This window comes from Prionailurus viverrinus, chromosome D1 (genome assembly GCF_022837055.1).
Source record: "Prionailurus viverrinus isolate Anna chromosome D1, UM_Priviv_1.0, whole genome shotgun sequence".
Lineage (NCBI taxonomy): Eukaryota > Metazoa > Chordata > Mammalia > Carnivora > Felidae > Prionailurus > Prionailurus viverrinus.
In genome coordinates this window covers 11,744,507-11,765,706 of record NC_062570.1, presented here as the reverse complement: position 1 = coordinate 11,765,706, position 21,200 = coordinate 11,744,507, and the positions used below count along the sequence as shown (strand labels likewise).

The 21,200-nt window shown below is 46.0% G+C and overlaps 1 protein-coding gene across 1 annotated transcript in view; it reads left to right on the top strand.

Moving 5' to 3' along the window:
* The first annotated feature begins 8,647 nt into the window (after positions 1–8,647).
* Positions 8,648–21,200, top strand: part of DRD2 (dopamine receptor D2) — a 186,561-nt gene continuing 174,008 nt past the window's right edge. Inside the window, exon 1 of the mRNA XM_047823989.1 lies at positions 8,648–9,093. Within this exon, the coding sequence (XP_047679945.1) occupies positions 8,872–9,093 (222 nt within the window). The 5' untranslated portion in view covers positions 8,648–8,871. The remainder of the gene's footprint in view (positions 9,094–21,200) is intronic.

Below are 21,200 nucleotides of genomic sequence, written 5' to 3'. Positions count from 1 at the left end.
GACAGAGACTAATATCTAAAATGTAGATTACTGTCTAGATGCAGGCTAACTGGCTCACTTGGCAGATATCACTGTCTCTGTGTTGCATGGAGCCAGCCAGAGTCAGAGTCAAGATGTAAACCCATGAAGTCAACAGGAGAAAGAAAATGTTGGCAAAGGGAGGGGCTCTTCTCTGAAAGATACAAACCCAAGAGCCAAAAGCAAGAGAGGTCTGTTGCTTAACTACATGAAGACTGAACAGTTCAGTATGTCCAAGGCATCATAAACAAAGTTAGGACAAAGGACAGGTAAAAAGTACTTTCAGTATGTTTAATAGACAAAGCTGCTCTTTGTTTTGTTAACGAGGTGACTTTTGAAAGGCACCCAAAGCGGGGTCTGGGGGTGTATGGGGGTGGGGAGAGGGGGTAGGAGATGGAGGGGCTTGCTGCCACGAGAACCAACCATGTGATTAGAGGGAAGGAACTTTAAATTCCACCTCCTGACCTCCGGGAGGGGAGGGAGGGGGGAGCAGCTGGAGGTTGACTTAGTTGCCAATGGCCAAAGATTTAACCAATTTTGCCTGTGTAATAAAGCCTCCGTTGAAAACCTGAAAGGACAGGGTTCAGAGAGCTTCTGGATGGTGAAAAGGCAGAGATTCAGGGAGAAGAGTGCACTCAGAGAGCATGGAAGCTCCACCCCCTTTCCCCATGCCTTTCCCTAAGCATCTCTTCTGTCTGGCTGTTCCTGAGTTATACCCTTTTATAATAAACTGGTAATCTAGTAAGTAAACTGTTTCTCTCAGTTTGTGAGCTGCTCTAAAAGTTAATTGAATCCTAGAAGGGGGTCATGGGGACCTCTGATTTATAGCCGATTGATCAGAAGCACAGGCGACAGACAGCCTGCACTTGCAGATGTCTGAAGTTGGGGTGTGTGTGTGCAGCCTTGTAGGACTGAGCCCTTAGCCTATAAACCAAGAAGGGGGTTGTTAGAACCTCTATTTTGTAGCCTGCTGATCACCTGCAGCAGAGGGCTGACCTGTGGGACCGAGCTCTTAACCTATGGGACCTGATGCCATCTCTGGGTAGATAGTATCAGAATTCAGTTGAAAGGTAGGGAGCCCCACTGGGGTCAGAGAAATTGCCAGGTGTCTGGGGTGCCCCTCAATTCTGAATTAATGAACAGAATTTACTGAATGCATGTATTTTGTTTTCTGGAAAGCTGGTTTTAAAAAATTTGCCAGCACGTTTTAGGACAGCATGCCTATCGATTTAATTATAATGTTAACTACCAACAGGACATTATTATGAATGAATCTTTCGCATATAAGTGAAAGACTTAAATCCCAAAAGATTAGATATAAGATGATAGTCTTTTTATAAAATTAAAAGTAAGTTTAGGGGCGCCTGGGTGACTCAGTCAGTTGGGCGTGCGACTTCGGCTCAGGTCATGATCTCATGGTTCATGACTTTGAGATGCACGACAGGCTCTGTGCTGACAGCTCAGAGCCTGGAGCCTGCTTCGAATTCTGGGTCTCCCTCTCTCTCTGCTTCTCCCTCACTCATGCTCTGTCTCTCTCTCTAAAAATAAAAATTAAAAAATTTTTTAAATTAAAAGTAATTTTCTTTTTCTTTTCTTTTAATTTAATTTTTAAAATTTATATCCAAGTTAGTTAGCATATAGTGCAACAATTTCAGGAGTAGATTCCTTAATGCCACTTACCCATTTAGCCCAACCCCCTCCCACAACCCCTCCAGTAACCCTCTGTTTGTTCTCCATAGTTAAGAGTCTCTTATGTTTTGTCCCCCTTCCTGTTTTTATATTATTTTTGCTTCCCTTCCCTTGCGTTCATCTCTTCTGTGTCTTAAAGTCCTCATGAGTGAAGTCCTATGATATTTGTCTTTCTCTGACTAATTCTGCTTAGCATAATACCCTCCTGTTCCATCCATGTAGTTGCAAATGGCAAGATTTCATTCTTTTTGATTGCTGAGTAATACTCCATTGTATATATATACACCACATCTTCCTTATCCATTCATCCATCGATGGACATTTGGGCTCTTTCCATACTTTGGCTATTGTCTATAGTGCTGCTATAAACATTGGGGTACATGTGCCCCTTCGAAACAACATACGTGCATACCTTGGATAAATATCTAGTTGTGCAATTGCTGGGTCATAGGGTAGTTCTATTTTTAATTTTTTCAAGAACCTCCATACTGTTTTCTTTTTTAATTTTTTTTTTTTAACGTTTATTTATTTTTGGGACAGAGAGAGACAGAGCATGAATGGGGGAGGGGCAGAGAGAGAGGGAGACACAGAATTGGAAACAGGCTCCAGGCTCCGAGCCATCAGCCCAGAGCCTGACGCGGGGCTCGAACTCACGGACCGCGAGATCGTGACCTGGCTGAAGTCGGACGCTTAACCGACTGCGCCACCCAGGCGCCCCAAGAACCTCCATACTGTTTTCTAAGTGGCTGCACCAGTTTACATTCCCATCAACAGTGCAGAAGTGTTCCCCTTTCTCCACATCCTCATCAACATCTGTTGCCTGAGTTGTTAATGTTAGCCATTCTGACAGGTGTGAGGAGTTATCTAATTGTGATTGTGGTTTGTATTTCTCTGATGATGAGTGATGTTGAACATGTTTTCATGTGTTGGTTGGCCATCTGGTTGTCTTTGGAGAAGCGTCTATTCATGTCTTTTGCCCATTTCTTCACTGGATTATTTGTTTTTTGGGTGTTGAATTTTATAAGTTCTGTATAGATTTTGGATACTAACCCTTTATCTAATACGGTGTTTGCAAATGTCTTCTCATACTGTGTTGGTTGCCTTTTAGTTTTGCTGATTGTTTCCTTCACTGTGCAGAAGCTCTTTATTTTGATGAGGTTCCAATAGTTCATTTCTGCTTTTGTTTCCCTTGCTTCTGGAGACATGTTGGGTAAGAAGTTGCTGCGGCCAAGGTCAAAGAGGATTTTGCCTGCTTTCTCCTCAAGGATTTTGATGGCTTCCTGTCTTACATTGAGGTCTTCCATCCATTTTGAGTTTATTTTTGTGTATGGTGTAAGAAAGCGGTCCAGGTTCATTCTTCTGCATGTTGCTGTCCAGTTTTCCCAGCACAATTTGCTGAAGAGACTGTCTTTATTCCATTGAATATCCCTTCTTGCTTTGTCAAAGATAAGTTGGCCATACGTTTGTGGGTCCATTTCTGGGTTCTCTATTCTGTTCCATTGCTCTGAGTGTCTGTTCTTGTGCTTGTACCATACTGTCTTTATGATTATAGCTTTGTAATATAGCTTGAAGTCCAGGATTGTGATGCCTCCTGCTTTGGTTTTCTTTTTCAAGATTCCTTTGGCTATTTGGGGACTTTTCTGGTTCCATACAAATTGTAGGACTGTTTGTTCTAGCACTGTGGAGAATGCTGGTGTTATTTTGATAGGTATTGCATTGAATATGTGGATTACTTTGGGTAGTATTGACATTTTAACAATATTTGTTCTTCCTATCCAGGAGCATGGAATTTTTTTTTTTTAATTTTTTTTTCAACGTTTATTTATTTTTGGGACAGAGAGAGACAGAGCATGAACGGGGGAGGGGCAGAGAGAGAGGGAGACACAGAATCGGAAACTGGCTCCAGGCTCTGAGCCATCAGCCCAGAGCCTGACGCGGGGCTCGAACTCCCAGACCGCGAGATCGTGACCTGGCTGAAGTCGGACGCTTAACCGACTGCGCCACCTAGGCGCCCCGAGCATGGAATATTTTTACAATTTTGTGTCTTCTTCAATTTCTTTCATAAGCTTTCTATAGTTTTCAGTGTATAGATTTTTCACCTCTTTGGTTAGATTTATTCCTGGGTATTTTATGGTTTTTGGTGCAATTGTAAATGGGATCACTTCCTTAATTTCTCTTTCTGTTGCTTCATTGTTGGTGTATAGGAATGCAACTGATTTAGGCGCTTTGATTTTATATCCTGCAACTTTGCTGAATTCATGAATCAGTTCTAGCAGTTTTGTGGTGGAATCTTTTGGGTTTTCCATATAGAGTATCATGTCATCTGTGAAGAGTGAAAGTTTGACCTCCTCCTGGCTGATTTGGATGCCTTTATTTCTTTGTGTTGTCTCATTGCTGAGGCTAAGACTTCCAATACTGTGTTGAATAACAGTGGCGAGAGTGGACATCCCTGTCTTGTTCTTGACCTTAGGGGGAAGCTCTCAGTTTTTCTCCATTGAGAATTATATTAGTGTTGGGTCTTTCATATATGGATTTTATCATCTCAAGGTATGATCCTTCTGTCCCTACTTTCTTGAGGGTTTTTTATCAATAAAGGATGCTGTATTTTCTTAAATCCTTTCTCTGCATCTCTTGAGAGGATCATGTAGTTCTTGTCCTTTGTTTAGTTGATGTGATGGATCACATTGATTGTTTTGTGGATATTGAACCAGCCCTGCATCCCAGGTATAAATCCCACTTGGTCGTGGTGAATAATTTTTTTAATGTATTGTTGGATACGGTTGGCTAATATCTTGTTGAGGATTTTTGCATACATGTTCATCAGGGAAATTGGCTATAGTTCTCCTTTTTAGTGGGGTCTTTTTTTTTGGAATCAAGGTAATGCTGCTTCATAGAAAAAGTGGGAGTTTTCCTTCTATTTCTCTTTTTTGGAACAGCTTCAAGAGAATAGGTGTTAACTCTTCCTTAAATGTTTGGTAGAATTCTCCTGGAATGCCATCTGGCCCTGGACTCTTGTTTTTTGGGAGATATTTAAAAAATTTTTTTTAAATGTTTATTTATTTTTGAGAGAGACAGAGACAGAGCTTGAGTGGGGGTTGGGGCAGAGAGAGAGGGAGACACAGAATCCGAAGCAGGCTCCAGGCTCTAAGCTGTCAGCACAGACGGGGCTCAACATGGAGCTCAAACCCACAGACCGTGAGATTGTGACCTGAGCCTAAGTTGGACGCCCAACCGACTGAGCCCCTTTCTGGGAGATTTTTGATTACTAATTCAATTTCTTTTTTTTTTTTTTAATTTTTTTTCAATGTTTATTTATTTTTGGGACAGAGAGAGACAGAGCATGAACAGGGGAGGGGCAGAGAGAGAGGGAGACACAGAATCGGAAACAGGCTCCAGGCTCTGAGCCATCAGCCCAGAGCCTGACGCGGGGCTCGAACTCACAGCCCGCAAGATCGTGACCTGGCTGAAGTCGGACACTTAACCGACTGCGCCACCCAGGCGCCCCACTAATTCAATTTCTTTACTGGTTATGGGTTTGTTCAAATTTTCTGTTTCTTCATGTTTCAGTTTTGGTAGTGTATATGTTTCTAGGAATTTGTCCATTTCTTCCAGATTGCCCATTTTGTTGGCATATAATTGCTCATAATATTCTCCTATTATTTGTGTTTCTGCTGTGTTGGTTGTGATCTCTCCTCTTTCATTCTTGATTTTATTTATTTGGGTCCTTTCCTTTTTCTTTTTGATCCAACTGGCTAGTGGCTTATCAATTTTGTTAACTCCTTCAAAGAACCAGCTTCTGGTTTCATTGATCTGTTCTACTGTTTTTGGTTTTGGTTTTGGTTACAATAGCATTGATTTCTGCTCTAATCTTTATTATTTCCTGTCTTCTGCTGGTTTTGTGTTTTAGCTGCTGTTCTTTTTTCAGCTTTTAAAGGTGTAACGTTAGATTGTGTATCGGAGACGTTTCTTCCTTCTATAGGAAGACCTGGATTGCTGCGTCCAGCAGCAATGGACTACCTTTGCTGAGTCCCAGAGGTTTTAGACTGTGGTGTTATCATTTTCATTGGCTTCCAAGTACTTTTTAATTTCCTCTTTAACTTCTTGGTTAGCCCATTCGTTCTTTACTAGGATGCTCTTTAGTCTCCAGGTATTTGTTACCTTTCCAAATTTTTTCTTGTGGTTGATTTTGAGTTTCATAGTGTTGTGGTCTGAAAATATGCACGGTATGGTCTCGATCTTTTTGTACTTCTTGAGGGCTGATTTGTGTCCCAGCGTGTGGCCAATTCTGGAGAACGTTCCATGTGCACTGGAGAAGAATGTATATTCTGCTGCTTTAGGATGAAGTGTTCTGAATATATCTGTTAAGTCAATCTGGTCTGGTGTGTCATTCAAAGCCATTGTTTCCTTGTTGATTTTCTGTTTAGATAATCTGTGCATTGTTGTAAGTGGGGTGTTGAAGTCCCCTACTAACATGGTATTATTATCAATGAGTTTCTTTATGTCTGTGATTAATTGACTTATGTATTTGGGTGCTCTCACATTTGGAACATAAATGTTTACAATTGTTAGGTGTTCTTGGTGGATATACCCCTTAATTATGATATAATGCCCTTCTTCATCTCTTGTTACAGACTTTATTTTAAAGTCTAGATTTTCTGATTTAAGTATGGCTACTCCAGCTTTATTTTGGTGACCATTAGCATGACAGAAGGTTCTCCATCCCCTTACTTTCAGTCAGAAGGTGGTGTCCTTATGTCTAAAGTGGGTCTCTTGTAAACAGCATATAGATGGATCTTGTTTTCTTTTTTTTTAATTTTTTAATATTTTTATTTATTTTTGATACAGAGACAGACAGAGCATGAGCAGTGGAGGGGTAGAGAGAGAGAGAGACAAAGAATCTGAAGCAGGCTCCAGGCTCTGAGCTGTCAGCACAGAGCCCGACGTGGGGCTCGAACTCACGGACTGTGAGATCATGACCTGAGTGAAGTTGGATGCTTAACCGACTGAGCCATCCAGGCGCCCCAGATGGATCTTTTTTTCTTATCCATTCTGTTACCCTATGGCTTTTGATTAGATATTTAGTCCATTGACATTTAGAGTGAGTACTGAAAGATAATGAATTTATTGACAACTCTACTTGTAGAGTTGGGAGTTTCTGGTGGTGTTCTCTGGTCCTTTCTAGTCTTTGCTGCTTTTGGTATTTATTTATTTATTTATTCATTCATTCATTCATTCATTCATTCATTCATTCATTCTTCATTCTTTTCTCCCCTTAGAGAGTCCCCCTTAAAATTTCTTGCAGGGCTGGTTTAGTTGGTCACAAGTTCCTTTAATTTTTGTTTATCTGGGAAACTTTTAATCTTTCCTTCTATTTTGAATGACACCTTGCTGGATAAAGAATTCTTGGCTGCATATTTTTCAGATTCAGCACATTGAATATATCTGGCCACTCCTTTCTGGCCTGCCAAGTTTCTGTGGATAGTTCTGCTGCAAGCCTGGTCTGTCTTCCCTTGTAGGTTAAGGACTTTTTTTCCCTTGTTGCTTTCATGATTCTCTCATTGCCTGAGTATTTTGTGAATTTGACTATGATATGCCTTATTGATGTCAGTTTTGGTTGAATCTAATGGGAGTCCTCTGTGCTTCCTGGATTTTGATGTCTGTGTCTCTGCTCAGGTTAGGGAAGTTTTCTGCTATGATATGTTGACATAACTGTTCTACCCCTTTTTCTCTCTCTTCATCTTCTGAGACCCCATGATTCTGATGTTCCTTTTTAATGAGTCACTGATTTCTCCAATTGTTAAATTGTACTCTTTTGCCTTAGGTTGCCTCTTTTTTTCTGCTTCATTATTCTCCATAAGTTTGTCCTCCGTATCACTGTTTCTCTGCTCTGCCTCATCCTTCCTTGCTGCCATGGCATGCATTTGAGATTGCAGCTCAGTTATGGCATTTTTAAATTTCATCCTGTCTAGATTTTATTTCTTTTATCTCCACATGGAGGGATTTTAATCCATTTTCAAATCCAGCTATTATTCTTATTATCTTGATTCTAAAGTCTGGTTCAGACATCTTGTTTGTATCTATGTTGGTTAAGTCTCTAGCTGTCATTTCTTCCTGCTCTTTCTTTTGGGGTGAATTCCTTCGTTTCATCATTTTGAAGGGAGAAAAGGAATTAATGAGGTAAAAGAAAAGAAATTAAAATGAAAAAAATTAAAATTAAAAAATTAAAAACAACATACACACACACAAATCAAATAAATGATGGTAGATTCTAGGTGTATTTTGGTCTGGGTGTTGAAAGGGTCTTGATTATCGAAAATAGGGGAAAGAAAAAAAAAGGAAATCATTTGAAAATTTGGAAAAATGAATACATTGAAATAAAATAAAGTGAAATGATGGAAGTAAAATAGAATTTGAAATAATTTACACAAAAGTAAAAAATATACTAGAAAATGATTTAAAAATATTTTTAATAAAAATAATTTTTTTATCTTTATTCAAGAAAAATGAAAAAGAGAGGAAAAAAAGAAAGTTGAATAGATGGGCCACTGAACAGACTGAAATAAGATTGAAATTTCTTCGTTTTCCCCTAGAAGTCAAAGTCTGTAAACTAAGCAGGTGGAGAGATTTATGTTCCTGAAGAGTGAGGTTGGCCCAGTTAGGCTGGGCTTTGTGTAATGGCTCCATTCTCCACTAGATGGCGCTGCTTAGAGTACTGGGGCGGATTGTTGCTGCTCTCGTAGGTGCGTATGCGTATGCGCATGCGCCGGATCGGTGAAAATGGCGTCACCCAGCTACCACTTTTCTAGTACCAGAATTCTGTTCTCTCTGATCAGCCATCGCACGCCCATACTTTGTCTCCGGCTTCCGTCCACTCCCCACTTTTACAATGTCTGTGACCAAGCCGTCAGGTTGTCAGGTGGCACCTCCCTCCTGGGTTTTATCTCAGATGCGGCTGTGTGTCCCGACCTCTCACCTCTGAGGGACTGCGGCTTTGACCCGTTCTGTCCCTCTGCAGGAGGGTCTCACCGAGCAATGGTCGGGTGCCGCCTGCACCCAGGAGCCTTCGCGGACTGTGCTTCTGGTGATGCCCAGAGATTGGGGCCGGGTGCTAACCAGCCCCAGAAAAAGTTCACGTGATCGTGTAGCAGCAGTATTTCAGGGATTATGGAAAATCACAACACATACCTGGCACCAGGCTTCAGTCCCAACAACCTTGTTTCAGTGAATGTGGTTGTTCTCCCGGGTCCACTGGGGCCTTTGCCTGCCGGCACACAGCCTCTACCCGATGTCCTCCGAGCAGGGAAACCAGCTTTCCCCATGTGGCCTGAAGACTCCGGACTTCACTCTGCTCCTGGGGATTCGCCCTTCTCACCAGAGCACCACCAGGTATGGAGCTTCCGAGGCTCACACTATGCGCTCCTTATTTATAGCGTCTTCATGGAACTCAAACCCTCTCCTTTCTCCTTTCTCTCTTTTTAGTTCAGTCCCTGCAGCTGTTTCCACGTTTCCACTTTCTCTCCTGCTGCTTTGAGGGGGAGGGGGGCGCTGCTTTTCCCGTCCTCTCTCCGCAAGCAAAAACAGCTCCCTGCCCTCTGCCGCTTCTGTTTCCCCCAGCTCACCTCTTCAAGCCGCGTACTTGCTGAATTCTGTGGTTCGCGTTGTGCAGATTGTTGTGTTCATCCTCAGGTCAGTTTTCTAGGTGTGCAGGATGGTTTAGTGTTGGTCTGGCTGCATTTCATGGACGCGAGACACACAAAAAAACTTCCGTGCTGTTCTACCATCTTGGCTCCTCCCCTAAATTAAAAGTAATTTTACCACACTTCTTAAATTTAAAAAACATTTTTAAAAATGATCGTTTATTTATTTTTGAGAGAGACAGAGCAAGAGAGGGAGAGGGGCAGAGAGAGAGGGAGACACAGAATCTGAAACAGTCTCCAGGCTCTGAGCTGTCAGCATAGAGTCTGATGTGGGGTTCGAACTCATAAACTATGAGATACTGACTGAGCCAAAGTTGGCCGCTCAACTGACTGAGCCTCCCAGGCACCCCTTATAACATTTTCTAAAGAAAACATGTACTAATGTCTATTTACATTCTTTCCTCATTAAAAAAAAAATTTTTTTTAATTGTTGAGTTGTAAGAGTTCTTTATATGTTCAGGATACTAACCTATTAACAGATTCGCAAATATCTTCTCCCATCCAGGACCGCCTTTTCACTTTTTTGACTCCTTGACATTTTGCCTTGTCCTCTTTGAAGCTTTAACTAGGAGTCTCCCTGGGAGGAGATTACTCTTTAGTCCTAGTTTCAGGGCTCAGGGGAAGCTAAGAGTCTCAGAAAGGGAAACAGTTAATCACTTGGTCTGAGGAAAGCAGTAGTTTTCAGATGAATGATAATTAATTAAACAAAAATTCTGAATTCAATCGGGAGCCACTTTGGGCATCTGCGGAGATTGGGTTAGCGACGCTTACAGCAAGAGACTGGAAATGTGGGGCCATCAGGCACCTGTGCCCCCTACACATTAGGGCCCAAGTGCAGTGCCGGAGCACCTGATGTGGGCAGGGGCCTTTCCAGAAGTGGCACTGTCTGTCCCAGGAGCAGCAGACGCCCCAGTGCCACAGCAGGGATGCTGGAGGCTGTATTTCAACCCTGGAAAGGGGGCCCCTTTCCTCTGCCTAAGCCTAGATAAGTCTCTGAAAGATCTGTGGCCAAGGTCGTTTCTCCTGTTAAGAGGAGTCATTGTACTTCCCTTTGGCAGATGGGGCATTTCAGTGCCTGCCAGCTTCTGAACAGGCAGGAGTGTCTGCAGGGCCTCCTCCTACGGGATTATCTTGAAAACACCCGGAAAGGGCAGGGCCGAGCTGGAGGAGGGTGGAATGCTGGAGCCGACAGCCCTGAGCGGGATGCCGGAGGGCCTTTTTCCTGCCTGTGCTTCTGTTTGTTAAACATGCATCAAGCATCACGTGCCCTGAAATCTCATAGAATAGACACACTTTGGTTAAACACAGGACCAACTCCTGGGGTGGACATCGGTATAGCCCCTGTTTTATACATGAGGATGCTGAGGCTCGGAAAGGTTAAAATCACATAAGCACTAAGCAGAGGAACTAGGACAGGGTGACTTTTGATCCCAAGCTTTTTCCATAAAAAAGCCTCAATTGAGAATAAGGTTAGTGAGTTTGTGAGGCTCAAATGGGAAGCACAAAACTGCTCGCCAAAAATTAGTCCCCTTCCCTCTTGCATGCTCTCCCTGAGAGTCCAGTCCAGACTCAATCTTCTGTAAGTGAAGGCAACCTTCTCACTTAACCTGGAACAGCTTTTCTCCTTACCTCTTACCTGCTACCCATCAGCTCATCTCCCTCACCCTGCCCCCCTTCAAGGCTTTTAGGAGCACCTGGGTGACTCCTTCTGTTAAGCGTCAGACTCTTGATCTCTGCTCAGGACGTGATCTCACATCTAGTTCTCCGTTGGGCTCAGCACTGACATTGTGGATCCTTCTTGAGATTTTGTCTCCCTCTCTCTCTGTCCCTCCCCTGCTCTCTCTCAAAATAAATAATAAATAAACACGTAAACAAGCAAACAAAAAACAAGACTGTTAAATGCAGCTCAAAAGTTGCCTCTTCCAGGTAGTCTTCCAAGACTGAGCCTGCCAAACTCCCCTGTGCCCCAGCAGCTGTCAGTCCTACTGTTCCTGTGGCAGGGCTGGAATCTAGGCATTATGGTCTTTGTTGTATGTGCTCCTCTGTATACCAAAACTCGAATGTTCGTCGTGGTGTTATAGAATAGGCAAAAGGTGGGAATAACCCAAATATCCATTAGTTGGTGAATGGATAAACAAAATCTGGAATATCTATACAATGGGATGCTATTCAGCCCCAAATAAAAGGAATGAAATACTGATTCCCGTGTGGGAATCTTGTGCTCTGTCCCTCCAGTGGATGCCCCAAGAGCAGGGCCTGACACCTCTTCATCTGGGTTTCCCTTCTGTTATCAGCTCTGCTGCCCTAGGGGGTCTGGGGGACAAGAGGGGTCTGGGGGACGGAGGTCTTTCCTGATGCAGCCACCTGCAGGGTCCACCACAACATGGTGGATAAACAAGAGAGGGCTTCCCCCTAAAACAGAACCTACATCCCCAAAGAGGTCTAGCAGTTGTGCCCACAAAGTAAGTCGACAAGGGGAAGCCCTGGACCAGCTTGTGTGGGAAAACTTCCCACCATTGCCTCGTCACAGATAAAAGTCAAGACAGCATGCGTTCACTTCATCCTCTTCCTGTCTTCCTACCTTTTGCCTTCTGGTCAACATCCAGTTCAGATGCAGCTCCCGAAGCCTGGCCATCTAAAGAGGCAACTGTGTGGGGAGGGGATACCAGACAAGGCTCTGCTTCCCACTGTGTCACTTCCCATCTGTGTGCCCTTGGGCAAGGGACTTCTGCTTCTTCATCTACAAAGTACTAGAGTGTCAGATCCTTCAGGGCCCGTCTCACATCCCTCCCGAACCCCAACACGTAACACGGTGCCTGAACATAGCAGGCGGCCAGCATGTCGTCATGCATTTCAGTGGTGCCTAAAACCTACCTCACCTATAACCAGCACACCAGGGTTGTGTTGAATATCTAATGAGCTCATGCAGGTGAAAGACCTTAAGAAATTTAAAGCCTCAAAGACACCATCCCTGCCCTGGCCAAACAGTAGTCAAAGATGGGCTTGCTTTTATACACTCTGGTGCATATTTGTAGCAGCATGATGGTGGATTTTCAGAGTTGCCCCACGGTGAAAACAACCCAGATGGACATGGGTCGGTGAATGGATAAGCACATTGTGGTGTATCCACACAGTGGAACGCTTCTCAGTGATACCGGGACCAAGCTACTGTTGCAGAGTATGGACTGTATCATCCCATTCCTATAAAATTCTAGGAAAAGCAAACTAATCTCTAGAGACAGAAAGTACATGAGTGGTTGCCTGAAGATGGGGTGAAGGGAAGGATGGATTACACAGGGGCACAAGGAAACCTTCGGGTGTGATGGAAGTGTTTGTTGTCTTGATAACGGTGTGTTGAAATGTATCCACTTGTGCACTTGACATCTGTGCAGGTTGTCATACTTCCACTGGACCCCAACAAAGCTGTTAAAAAGAAAGATTAGCTTGGGATGGTCGTCCTCTTAGACTCTTTTCCCTGCCTCTCTCTCATTCCAGAGAAAAGGCTCTGGGAGGTGGGCATGTGATTATTCTTTGGTGTGGAAGGGGCGGGCAAAGTTGAGTTTGACTGTTTCTTCCTGAAGTTCTCCCCCTGTCTGACAGCAAGGAAACAAGCTTCTTCCTAGTTTCCTGTTCTCCCTGTGCCTTCTCCTTTCCAAAGGGTTTGCTTGATGGCCTTGGTGGATTTTTGGATGGAGAACAGAATTGTACGGTGCCTGCCTCTCAAGCTGGTCTCGGACCAGGCCTTAGGACCGTAAATTCTCCATCACCCAACCCTCCACTCTTCCTGCACACCACCCTGACATTACTCCATCACCTCTATCCCATCCAAGGTGGACATCTCCGAGAACATGGCGTCTCAATGACAATTTTCCCTAAAAACACAGTGCCAAAATGATTATTTTCACCAGACTAGTCCAGATAAAACCTCTGGCTTCGCCAAAAACTCTGGGCTGCTTGGAGATGGGAGCCAGGGAGGAGCAGATGGCTATAAAATCTCTTGGCTCTGTAGACCCCCTCCACCCACCCAGAGTCAGTCCCCAGGCCCTAGCCACCAACTTTAACTTCATTTAATGCCTGCCCAGTCTCTCTAGGCCTCTGAGTCCCTCTCAAGTCCCTGAGTCCTTTCTCTGCTTGCTGCTTGGTTTTGCTAGCGTTCTTCTGGTTTTCTGACCACGTATTCCTGCAGAGAGCGATAACAGTTTCCACAATCTTTGGCAACCCGGAGACCTTGGGAGCTCTCTGGATGCAATTGCAGAGATAAGATCATGCTTACCCTCGCACCATGCTGGGAAGGCAGGGATGAGTACCTTATTTAGTAGATAAGAACAGAGGGTCAGGGGACTCCATCATATCATATCATATAGAAGAGACCAGACAAGCATTTGGATCATCTGCCTTCCCAATGTGGAGGTTTTTGCTCTAGTCTCCCCACTTTTTTTTTTTTTAATTTTTTTTTTCAACGTTTATTTATTTTTGGGACAGAGAGAGACAGAGCATGAACGGGGGAGGGGCAGAGAGAGGGAGACACAGAATCGGAAACAGGCTCCAGGCTCTGAGCCATCAGCCCAGAGCCTGACGCGGGGCTCGAACTCCCGGACCGCGAGATCGTGACCTGGCTGAAGTCGGACGCTTAACCGACTGCGCCACCCAGGCGCCCCTAGTCTCCCCACTTTTGTGGTGCATGGGGCCTGGGAGAGGAGGGAGCACAGTAATAAGACCTCTGCTCCGAGACCCTAGTTGGTCTGAGCAAGATAAGACAGGCTGGAGGCCACCCTTCTCTGATCAGCCTCATTGGATGTCTCGTGCCTCAGGATGGACAACCCGTCTGCTGCAGTGCTGTTTCAGTTCCTAGGAGCTGACCCTGCACGTCCCTTATCTGTGAGATGCCAGTTGATCTCCTGTGTTCGGTTTTCCACAGTCGTCTCTCCACCCGATACAACTCCCTCAGGAGCCCTGGAGCTTTCTGTGTAAGGGGCAGGGCAAGATAAGTAAAGGGGGAGGGGGCTCATAATAGCAAGCGGGCTGGTGTCTCAACCACACCAGGCCTTCCACAAGTCATTCTCTTCACAAGCTCACTGCTCTTGTCTGCTGGGGCCGCTGTAACAAAGCACCACAGACTCCGGGGCTTAAACAACAGACGTTTATCTTCTTACAGCTCTGGAGGTTGGAAGTCCAAAGTCAAGTTGTTGGCAGTGTTGGTTTCTCCTGGGGCCTCCCTTCTTGGCTTGCAGGTGGCTGCCTTCTTGCCGTGCCTTCACGTGGTGGACTCTATGTGCATGCACATGTCCGGTGTCTCTGTGTGCTAATCTCATAAGGACACCAGCCATGTTGGATTAAGGCCCACCCTTATGACCCCATCTTAACTTACTTGTCACTTTAGAGGCCTATCTCCAAATATAGTCACATTCTGAGGTACCCAGGGTTAGGGTTTCTACATATGAGTTTGGGAGGGACACATTCCAGCCTGTGCCAGGCACAAAGTCCCAGCAGGGTGCATGAGGGTCTGGCTGCCTGCACTGGACTTCCTGCTGCCCTCAGTGAGATCACCGCCTCCAGACTGTGGGCGTAGGCTCAGTGGATGTGATGGTAGGCTGGTGAGCACAAGCCGGCTGTCCCATTGGGGCCACTCTTGCTCAGAGAGCTTCTGGTCCAGTGTTGCACATAGGCCCTACCTCTAAACACTTGCCCATTTTCCTCTTCTCTAAGATTGACTCCCACATAATAAAATGATAATATAATTGCTAACATTTATTGAAGCTTACTATGTGTTAGATCCTATGGCTATACATATTATTGATGTGTATTATACCCATTACACAGATGAAGAAACTGGACTTGGAGAGTCACTTGTCCACAGCTGGGGGAAGGGACCTTAGAAATCATGTCCTTCACTGTACAGATGAGGACATGTGGGGCTCAGAGGGCCTGTGCAGAGGATCCTGGATGCTGATGGAAGGGACTCCAGAGGAGTGTTGTACTTGAAGATCTGTGGTTTCTCAGCATGTCCGTTGAGCTTACCCACAGAGGGACTAGATCTAGGGCTCAGGGCTCCCAGGGGCAGAGAGCATGTGTGAGATTAATGGCCAGCTCTCCCAGACAGAGAGTCTAATTGGAATTCAGGCCACTGCATCCTAAAAAAGTATCCCAGAGATAGCAAGGAGGCAGAGGAAGACCTCCAAGATATTCAGAGATAGGAGGGTCTTATGTCAGAATGGAGCCTGAGACGGTAGAGATTTGATCAAAGGCCTTGAAGGCGCACTTTGAAGCTCAACAAAGAGACAGCAGAAAAAATGCTGTTTTACACAGAGGCTCAAAACAGGGGGGACTGGTCATTGTGCTTTTGTGCAGACTGAAAATAGTCAAAGCCTCACAATCTCAGGCCTGGATAGACCTTCTGGACTTAATAAGAGGTCAGGTGAATTGTTCTGGGGGAGCGATGTAATCAAAGGAAGAGAGGTCTGAATGGGGTGGCAGGGGAGTGACCCCATTTATTCAAAAAAATGGCCAGATCCAGGTACCAAATCCTGCTCCAGCTTTAACCAACTGTGTGATCTTGGATAAGTAGCCTAAACCTCTCTGAGCCTCCGTTTTATTCTACGCAAACTGAGGATGTTAACTGCATAATGTGTAAGGGCTGCCCCAGCTCTCACACTCCCAGATTCTGTGGTCGTGGACTTGAAGAGATCGGAATGGCTGATGAGTGGTGGGTGGAGCCACAATGGCCTCCATGCATTTTACTTAGAGAATACCTTTCCTGAGAGTACTTTCCCCAGAGAATAGCCGTTGGGGTAGTCATCAGAGACCTGAAACCATTTGGGAAGGACCTGGGAGCAACCCATTATGTTATTCTGCCATAGGCCTATTTAGTGGTACAGATTAGAAGGCAAAATGGAGTAAATGAACTTGGAATGAGGCAAACCTGGGTTTGAAGCCACCTCTGCCATTTACTCATGATGTATCTTTGGGAAAATTATGTAATCTTTCTGTGCTCAGATTCCTCACCAGTAAAATTGGGATAATAATACATTCCTCCCAGAGTTGATGCAAGAAATAAATTAGATCATGTATATAAAGCACTCAGCATAGCTCCTGGTAAGTTGTGAACCCTCATTACATGGTTATTTTATATTATGATTACTATTTGTTCATAGCAGGTATGGTGGAAAGAGGAGACAGTCCAGTTCAGCCGGGACAGGATTGTAATGCTCTGTCTCTGGGCCTGGCCTGTCTTCCCAGAAGTTGAAAGTTTCCTTGAAACTAGAATTTGAAGCCTGTCAAGTATTAAGATGGTTATTTGGCTAATTAATGGTCTAAGAAAGAGCTGAGAAGCTGAGCATAGGAGAACTTCCTGACTCATGCAAATACATCCACAGAGCAGTTGAAGTATAATTACATTTTTTACTGCAATATTTATGGAGATCTTTTATTCTTCAATGGAGTCACATTTGAGCTCAAATGACTTCAAAGGAACAGTTGGAGGAATATTCAGTGTTCTAATTGATTAATTAATGCAGCCAATTCTAATTATGCAGTTGACATCCACTGAGCTACAGAAGACGTGGCTTGCAGAAAAAAAAACACAGCCCAACAATTAATGTGGTTAAGTGCTGATGCTGATTTTGATTTCCTTAATAGAGCCGGACCATTTGTAAAAAGTAAGTGAATGTCAATAATAAATGATCTTGTCTGAGTGAAAGCTAGCTCTGAAAAATGTTGAAAGATACTGCAGTTATACATCCTGAAGGTTTTGTTTGTGTCTCTGGAAAGAAGAGTTTCATTGCTAAGCCACTACATAAGAATTTAACACTCACCTGTGCCAGCGGGCCCCTGACCCCTCCCAGTTCTCCTGGCTCCTGGTCTCCCTTTCTGCCTCAGGCTGTCCTTTTGTTATCTTTTAAACTCTCTGGGCTGATTTTGGAAATCTTTTTTTTTTTTCCAAAAAATTTTAAACGTTTATTCGTTTTTGAGAGATAGGGAGAGACAGAGTGTGAGTGAGGGAGGGGCAGAGAGAAAGGGAGACACAGAGTCAGATGCAGGCTCCAGGCTCTGAGCTGTCAGCACAGAGCCCGACACGGGGCTTGAACCCACAGACTGCAAGATCATGACCTGAGCCATCCGGGTGCCCCTGACTTTGCAAATCTTTTAAGCTTTGGGAGATAGAAGGACGGGAGTGGACATGGGGTCAGGTAGTGCCCACTTTCCCACACAGGCATCCCTTTCTGCACAAAGCATGCATCTGGTGAGTCTGAGTGACCCTTGGCTCCAGGAGCCTGCAGTGCAGGAATTCCCCTACTCCCCAGGAGGGGGGCTGTGATCTGGAATTGACCTCCAGTAAACCCCCATGACCTGTATGTCTAGAGGGGCAGAAGAAAGCCTCCAGGAGGCTGCAGTCATCAGCTGCCCGCCAACCTGAGATTTTTGGAGGCTGTGACCTGTAACTCGTATATTGGTGATCTGCCGTATGGATAAGAACACAGGTTTGGTTCACATTCTACCTGAGTTTGAATCCTGCTGGTCAAATGACTTAAATTCTCTAAGGCTCTGTGTCTTCATGTGTAAGACGGAGATAGCACCTCCTTCCAGGATTGTGGGAGGAGGTAATGGGATGATCTATATGCAGGGCCTGGCTCCTAAGAAGCGCTCTGCATGTGGTACCGATCACTACTAGCATTCATCCAATCTGCCTGCACAGTACTTTGCATGGGCATCCTGGGGATCCAGAGTGGATCATGGCCAGAAGGATGGTGGGGGAGGGGTGGGCTCCCTCTGAACCGTTAAAGGGTCCATCCCTGCCTGCAGCTGTTGGCTACATGGAGCTAGCAGTCTTAATGGATCTGGATAGAACCTTCACTGAGAAAAGAGAACATCATAGCTGGAAGGGAGTTTGTCAGTATCCTCATTTTGCAATTGACAAAATGAAGGCTCTGAGAGGTCCCTTAGTGGGGACACATAGCAAGTAAATGATGATTTCAGATCCAGGTTCCCGCTCAGCCCAAGGCCCACAATGATGTGGCTCATTAAGACGTCCAGCAGCCCTTGAACCTGACTGAGGTCTGATGGCTCCAGTCTGGACAAGCCACGTCCCTAATCTGGACAAGCCAGATTGAGGCTGGCTGTGATTGAGCCATGTGAGGCTGGCTGCCTTCGTCCCGAAGGCCTCCGGAGAAGGGCTCTCTGGCGATTCTTCCAGCATCATTCCAGAACTTGCCAAACTCTGTGAGTGAGGCACGTGGCCTTCCTTAGCTCTGACAGAACCTTTCATGCTACAGTAGACCCCACAGGAGTACCCGTCTACCCTGGGCCCTGTGTATACCTTCCTGGGATGTGCTCGCTTGCCCTTCCTCAGCCCCCCGATTTGGGCTGTTCCGGCATGTCTGGCTCAGAGTATGAGGTGCCGCTGAGGCTTCGATGCGAGTTCTTTAAAGTTCACTTTTGAAACAAGGACAAAAAGTTGCCTGGAACTTGGGCTCCCAGCTTGCTGAGCTCTGCAGCTCTCTGGGGGACTGCCTGCTGCCATCAAAAAGAATAGAGCCGTCATTCTGCAGGAGGTTTTATATGATAATAGGCTTTTTGCCTCCCAGTAATTGGAAAGGTGCTAATCTAGTGACTCATGAGCTACATATAAGAAAAAAAAAAAAGAAAGAAAGAAAACCCACCCTGGAAATGAAACTGTGTCTGTCTGTTGAGCACTTTATCTCATTTCAGAGGGGAGGGCGAATTGGGGGTTTGCAGTTTGGGGCAGAGCTCTGTCGTCCTGGCAATGCTGCCGGAGTGACCACATCCCCTGCCCCGCCTCTAAGTGGCCAGTGATACAGAAAGCAGGGAAGGATGGACATCAGCCATGTTTGGGGAAGCAAACCCAGTCCCAGGCCATTGGAAAGAGGGGCTGGCGTGTGGATGGGTTTGCAAAGGAGATGGTTATCACCGAGTTAGTGTTAGAACCTCCCACGGTCGGGTCAGAGCCCAAGTGTGAGTGCACATGCATGCGTCTGTGCATTTGGGTCTGTGTCACATGTGGGTTGGTGACCACGTGAGCTTACAGTGCGCATGTGTGAGGTCGTGCCCCCACCTGAATGCCCGTTCTCTTTCTGTTGGCTTGGGCTGTACTTATTTTTCATTTTCTCCATCCGTGTTGTGACTTCTGACCTTAGGGACCGTAACTGAGTCCCCAGACCTCACTCTCTGTGGATATGGACCTGGGCAGACCACTGACTGGGTCTCGCTACCAGGGAGCAGGTGGAGATTTAGTCGGTCCCCCTTTGGAGAAACACAGCCCTCTCTCTACCCCTACAGGAGCGGACAACTGGGCTTTGACTCTGCCTGGAGGGCGCCTGGGGCTGCTCAGTACCTGGGCCCCTCGTCCCTGAGCTCAGGGGTGAAGCACGGCCATACCCACGCTTGCATCCCTGCTGTCTCTCTGCTGTGCTCCCTTTGCTCGGCGAAAACCCTCCCCGCTGTCCCAACTCCCGTCTTCGCATAGGATCCTGCTTCCCACAGAACCCCCAACCTTGGTGCAACCCCAGGACCCTGGAGCCCGGACAAGCAGAGTTTTACTGCCTCCCCAGCCTGGTCCTGCCGCAGCACCCAGGTTGAGTCACTGTCCCCCTGAGGCCCTCCCCTCTTCCCTCCTCCCCTACTCCTTTCATTAACTTCATTGAAGCTAATAATCCTGCGGCAATTCCATTGTCTCCTCTTAATTCCAATTTCCTTTTGTCTCCAGGGGCAAATCAGCAGAGTACCCTGTGAAGTGGCAGGCTGGCAGGCTCGCGCATTAATGGGGGGGAGGGGAGCATTGGTGAGGTGATTCAGACGCACCTGCAGCGTCAGGGTGCCGCTTCAGCCACCCTCTCCTTTACCTTCGCCCTTCTTCCTTTCCCAGGTTCCAGCCACACCTGGGAGATGCCCCAGGGCTGGAAACTTGCCATTTGTCCCACCTCCACTCACTACAAATCAGTCACCGAGTCACATAATTCACCTCCTGAGTGTGCCTAACATCCTTCCACAGGCCTCCCCTCCCCTAGGTCACTACCTTGGGGCACACCACCATCGGCTTCCACCCAGGTGGTGGTGGCAGCCTCCTAGCTGGCCTCTCTGCCTCCAGATTGCCCTTGTCAGATCCTTTCTCCATCCTACAGCCAGACGCAGCACATGCCACTCTTTCCAGGTACCCTTCCTGAGTGGGTACTGCACAGCCATCCCATGTCCCAGGCACATCCTCATTATCATGGGCTGCACTCCTGCTCCCACTCTGGTTTTTTGGGCATCTTTTCCTCCAGGAAGCCTTCCCTGGCCTGCAGGACTGGGCTGGGTGAGCCTTCTGATGATTCCCAAGGAGTGAGTGCATGCATAGATACGTGCAGGCTGGTCCCTAACATCGCATTGACCATGCTGGATGATATCACCATGGCTGGTCCGGCTTTCCCACCAGCCTGTGTTCCTGGAGAACGAAGGCTTTGCGACATGGGGGCGGGGAAGGGAGGAGGGACTGGAAAGGGAGTGCCAACAATTCCTGCCCTCTAGCTGTGAGTTTTGAATTAGGAAATAAGCACAAGAGTCAGATGGGCTCTTTATTATTATTAGTCTTTTTATGATTGCTAATAAAGCTGGATTGCAGAGAGTGACTTGGCCTGAAGACAAAACAAGTTCCCTATGCCTTCCTTCCAAGGCTGAGTTTGCCCCCCACTCCCAGCAGCATGACAGGCCGCCACTCATGGCAAGGGCAGGGGGGTGGCTGCAGAGATCTTACTCAGTGCAAGGAGGGGTGGTCACACATCCACTTGGCCCTTAGCCCAATCT